Source organism: Pygocentrus nattereri, chromosome 14 (assembly GCF_015220715.1).
Source record: "Pygocentrus nattereri isolate fPygNat1 chromosome 14, fPygNat1.pri, whole genome shotgun sequence".
Classification (NCBI taxonomy): Eukaryota; Metazoa; Chordata; class Actinopteri; order Characiformes; family Serrasalmidae; genus Pygocentrus; species Pygocentrus nattereri.
The window spans coordinates 9,345,001-9,350,000 of NC_051224.1; the positions used below are offsets into that span (position 1 = coordinate 9,345,001).

At 37.5% G+C, this 5,000-nt stretch overlaps 1 protein-coding gene across 6 annotated transcripts in view; it reads left to right on the forward strand.

Annotated features, from left to right (window-relative positions):
- The window catches only part of LOC108412692 (TOM1-like protein 2), a 36,375-nt gene that overhangs the window by 15,834 nt on the left and 15,541 nt on the right, over positions 1-5,000 (forward strand). For all 6 annotated transcript variants that reach the window (XM_017684836.2, XM_037544709.1, XM_017684841.2 and 3 more), the window contains 5 exons: positions 1-37; positions 749-883; positions 1,238-1,399; positions 1,627-1,743; positions 2,953-3,086. The exon at positions 1-37 is cut by the window's left edge and continues 113 nt beyond it. In XM_017684836.2, the coding sequence (XP_017540325.1) occupies positions 1-37; positions 749-883; positions 1,238-1,399; positions 1,627-1,743; positions 2,953-3,086 (585 nt within the window). The remainder of the gene's footprint in view (positions 38-748; positions 884-1,237; positions 1,400-1,626; positions 1,744-2,952; positions 3,087-5,000) is intronic.

Here is a 5,000-nt window from a genome sequence, read left to right on the forward strand (position 1 = left end):
TACCATAGTGCAGGACAAAGTGCTGGCACTAATTCAGGTACATCATATAATGGCATCTGAGCGGTAGGACCTAACTGATATGAACTGATTTGTCACTCGTATAGATTTTAAGGAGCTCTATGCTTTTATAATTGCAACATCTGCATATTTTAATGCACCCTCTGCTTTATATTGGACAAAAATGAAACATTTATGTGTATGTATGTGGTGTTTCACTTCAGGGTTAAATGCGGAGGTGAAATTTCCCCATTGTGGGACTAATAAGGGTCACTTAATCTTAATCTTAATCGGACTATGTAGAAATGCTCAGGAGTTCCCACTTGCAGTCATTTTATCTGCTGTGGTGGCAACCTCAATGTTACAGTTGGCAAATTCTATCAGAATCTAATTTAGTAGATGCAGTTAGTTCTGTGACTGAGCAAACAGACTCTGGATCTCACTTAGGAGGATAAAAAAAAAGTTTATTTGGCACTAGGCAGCATTGACCTCTAACTCCAGAGGCTTAATGGTATATTGCCCCTCAGTGCATTCTCAGTGGGGCTGCAGAGTTAATCTGATGAGCCTGGTGCAGAGGGAAAGTTAGTATTAACTTCAACTTAAATTATTTATTTAGTTGCCTTAGATCTTAACATTTGTTCTGCTTGTTAGCCATTCAGCTTCTTCCGTCACCTTCACTGCATCTCAGTTATTCTGACTTGGCCAAGACAATGTGGAAAATAGAGTTTTTAACAAGACTGTTCTCTTGCAGGCTTGGGCAGATGCGTTCAGAAGCAGTCCGGACCTGACAGGAGTTGTTCACATTTATGAGGAGCTGAAGAGGAAAGGCATCGAGTTCCCCATGGCAGACCTCGACGCTCTCTCACCGATACACACACCCCAGAGAGTACGACATCCGACATCATACACTGAGCACCTTATATATTTTAAGTATTGTAAAACATGCGCTGATTAGGATTTGATAAAACAGCAACAGTGTTGTGCTAGAACTTGCATTAAAACAACTGTTCATTTTTCTGTCTTGTCTTTTCAAACTTTTTTCCAAAGTTCCTTCAAAATGTCCTTCAAACCTTCTTCCAAACTTCCTTTCTTCAAACCACCTTTCTTCCAAACTTAATTTCAAAGTTATGTCCTTCTAAACCTACATCTAGACTTCCACCAGAGCATCTTAGCCTCCAGACTACTGAACTTTCAGATGGTTTTTATCCTTTTAATGCATTTTATCTTTTGCGATGAGCAGGGAGTTCCAGAGGTGGATCCAGCTTCACATAAGTATAAAGCACCTCCTCAGCCCAAACCAGCATCCCAAACGCCTCAGACGGCTACTGCTGCCCCAACTACTGACTTCAACACTGCACAGATCCCCAGCATTACTGGGCCCATCTCCGTCAACCCAGAACAGGTTAGTCTCAGCCCCAGTATCTTAATATTAATACTATGTATCTAATACATGAATGAACTAAATTTTTGTGTTCTTGCAAATGGTTTTCTGATAGGTAGCAGTGATTTGTACCTGGCCTTTAAGCATGATTTACCCATAAGACCTATATCTATAAGAATGTACTGTAAGTTGCTCGTTTTGCGTGTGTGTGTGTGTGTGTGTGTGTGTGTGTGTGTTTACATTAACAGATTGCCAGGCTGAGGAGTGAGCTAGATGTTGTGCGTGGGAACTGCAAAGTGATGTCAGAGATGCTGACTGAAATGGTCCCAGGACAAGAGGAGGCTTCTGACCTTGAACTCCTCCAGGTCTTAAATACCTGCAGTTTCCTTTTCATATACAGTACTGTGCAAAAAGCAGAGATCACCATTTTCTTAAAATCAGAAAACAAGCCAGGAATGTGTATTTTACTCTTGAAGCCAGTGAGTTATGTCTTTTACATTAAACATTAACGCAAGCAACTACCCAAACACATCTTTCTGTCTTATGTGGATAATCCTCTTGCACAAAGAAGGAGAAAGTGAAAGGAAAACAAGTGTGGGTAAAACAGGAGCTTCCAAATACTGATGTTAAAAAAAAAAAAAGCAAAAAAAAAAACTGTCCTATACCTGGCAGACCACTGAAACTGTCACAATCAGATAAACAGTACTTAAAACTTTCATCTTTGAGAAAGAGGAGAAAATCAAGCTCCACTCTTGCTTCAGATCTGAAAAAATCCCGTGGCTTTTCTGTCCTTCCTACCACTGTGAGAAGACAACTCTACATTATGCATCTGATAGGGTGTGTAGCTGTCAAGAAGCTGTTCCTGACCTGAATTAAAGTAATTTTACAGAAAGTAAGCAGACGAAAGTTTGCAGTAGGACACAAAACTAGACATTGGATTCATAGATGGTAACATTTTATGGATTGATGAATGAAAATGTGATTGATTGATTGATATTTGTTAGATAAAGAAAATGCAATCATTTTCTAAGAATAACCTTTTGAGATGTGGAATAATATGTCTGCAGTTCTCTTTTAAAAACTGAAAGCAAGTCTCCCAAAGAAGGATGGAAGCTATAATAAAGATAGAGTATACACACTGAAAAATGTGATATTTAGTTGTTATCACTCTTGTGTAATTTTCATTTTTTTCAGATACCACCAAATAAGTTATGCCTAATGGCTATTTTGACTAGAAAGTAAATAAATGGAAATAATGGTCACAATACTGTACACATGGTATTCATTCATATGAGAGTACTTGATCTTATATAGTCACAACTTTGTGGCCAGTTCAGAATATACCACTAGGGGGAGTAGCAACACAGCATAGACCAAGAACTGCTAGATAGAAATATGCAAAATACATTTCTTGATCTGTTGCTGCTGTAGAGTTAAGTGTTGACGCTTTATAATGGTACACTTAGGCCCTGGATAGAGGTTTCCTTGACCCAGATCTATTTCTAAACCATTAAATGAAACTAGGTACAGTACTATACAGTTCTCAAATGATGAGAACTCTTCTGTGTGAGCAGGAGCTAAATAGGACATGCCGGGCCATGCAGCAGAGGATAGTGGAGCTCATCTCCCGCGTCTCCAGTGAGGAGGTCACAGAGGAGCTGCTGCACGTCAACGATGATTTAAACAACATCTTCCTGCGATACGAGAGGTAGATGACCTCCGTGTTTTCCAGTAATCTTTGATATTTTGTTGCTTTATCTGATAATAACATGTAAAATGTAACAATACTGCACAGTTTAAACTGATCTATCAATACTCTTGGAGACATTTTGCAGAATATGGATAAATATCCCGTTCAACTTGAGACATTGTACTGCATTCAGAATACAGAACTTAAACATGTTAATTTCAAATAATATTTATTTTCTAAGGATTTTAAGGATCAATCTGAAAGACTATATTAAGAGTAGCTTTGAAGGGTGTTAGATCTCTCTTTTTTTTAGAGATAAACATATAATTGATTAGCTGAGCAAAAAGTTCACTAGAAGCTTCATGTTTTAACTCTACAAGTTAACTATGCTGGTGCTAAAGCCTGCTCTTCTGTCCACTGTAACCCGATGAAGTTTGTATACAGTGGGAAGCACAATTATTGGGATATTTAGAAATATCAGGGGGAAAAAACTATGCAAGCTTGTAATAATAAAATAACCCTTTTTGTTGCTAATTAGACTGTTTTTCTAAAAGGTTTTATATAGAACCATGGAGGTTTGCCTTCACCCTCCTAGTGTAATTGGGGGAGTCCCAACTAGTGGGTGGAACTGGATACCACTAAACTGGAGAGGAAATTGCATATAGCATTTTTATACGTAATTGTATGCTTCAGAGTAAAATGAAATAAAACAGTAAAATTAAACAGTGAGCAGCATAATAGAAGAAAACAACAATTTAAAAATTGAGCACTTCAAGCATTCAGAAACAAAAAAGGGAGGGAAATGAAAATTTAAATGAAAAAAGGATGGTTAGGTTTAATGAAAGCTAAATAAATCCAAAAGGAACAATATAGAGCAACAAAAAATGCTAAATGAAATAAAATGATTTCTTTCTCTATTTTTTTAAACCATTAAGTCAACCCACTCCTATGCTTAAAAGCCTATGGGCTCAAAACTTTGGGAAAGACATATGTGAGACATGGCAGGCAATTTTGTCATGTGTTCACACCTCTTCTGTAAGTGCTCAACATGGAGCAATACAGAGCAAACTGCAGCAGCTATACAGGACCAAAACATAATTTTTTAGAATTTTTGGAAATGTGGACTAGAGGTACCATTTATACTACACGGTACTTCAATACTTTGTGGAGTGGGATCGTACGCAGGAGATGATTGTTAACTAACACAGTGCGGGCAGGAATGGGACAACACGTACAGAAATATTAATTAATAAACCTTTAAAAAATAATGATTACTTAATAACTGGAATATAAATAATATCTGACAGCAAAAGAACAACTAATTGTAAATAGAAGCAACCAGTCGCCTGAACAATCATGTGACTTGTCTTCTTGTAGGCTACCTATGCAACAACGACTTTAGATAGTCAGACTTTAGATAGTCACAAGATAACTTGTGAAAAGTGCTCTTACACAATAGTAAAACTGACTCAAGGGAGGTCTGACTTGTGGAAGTCATTTTCAGTCATGACTAATGCATATGGAAACCATTTAGACAGGTCTGCAAGTGGCAGCGGGACTAAAAAATGTATATCGTGTCCTGTCCTGTCTCCAGACACACCGAAACTCCATATTTAGTTCACAATCAGACATAAATATCTGTTTCCTCTCCAGTTATTGCACTTCTTGGTGTCTTTCCTGTCACCCATTCTTTATGTAGATGCATATGCAGTTTGGTAGCATTTGGAAGTCTCATAGCAAGTCAGCTTATTTTGATGAACTGGAAAAAAAAGACACATTGGATCAGAAATTTACTGTATTTTCTGAAACTGGAAAAGATTAGGTACACTGTTAAAGGCTCCATAGCTAAATATATATAAAATTTTTTTTTTGGGGGGGCTTTTTTCAGCACATCTGGATAAAATTGATCTGTCAAACACCAATTAGGTACAT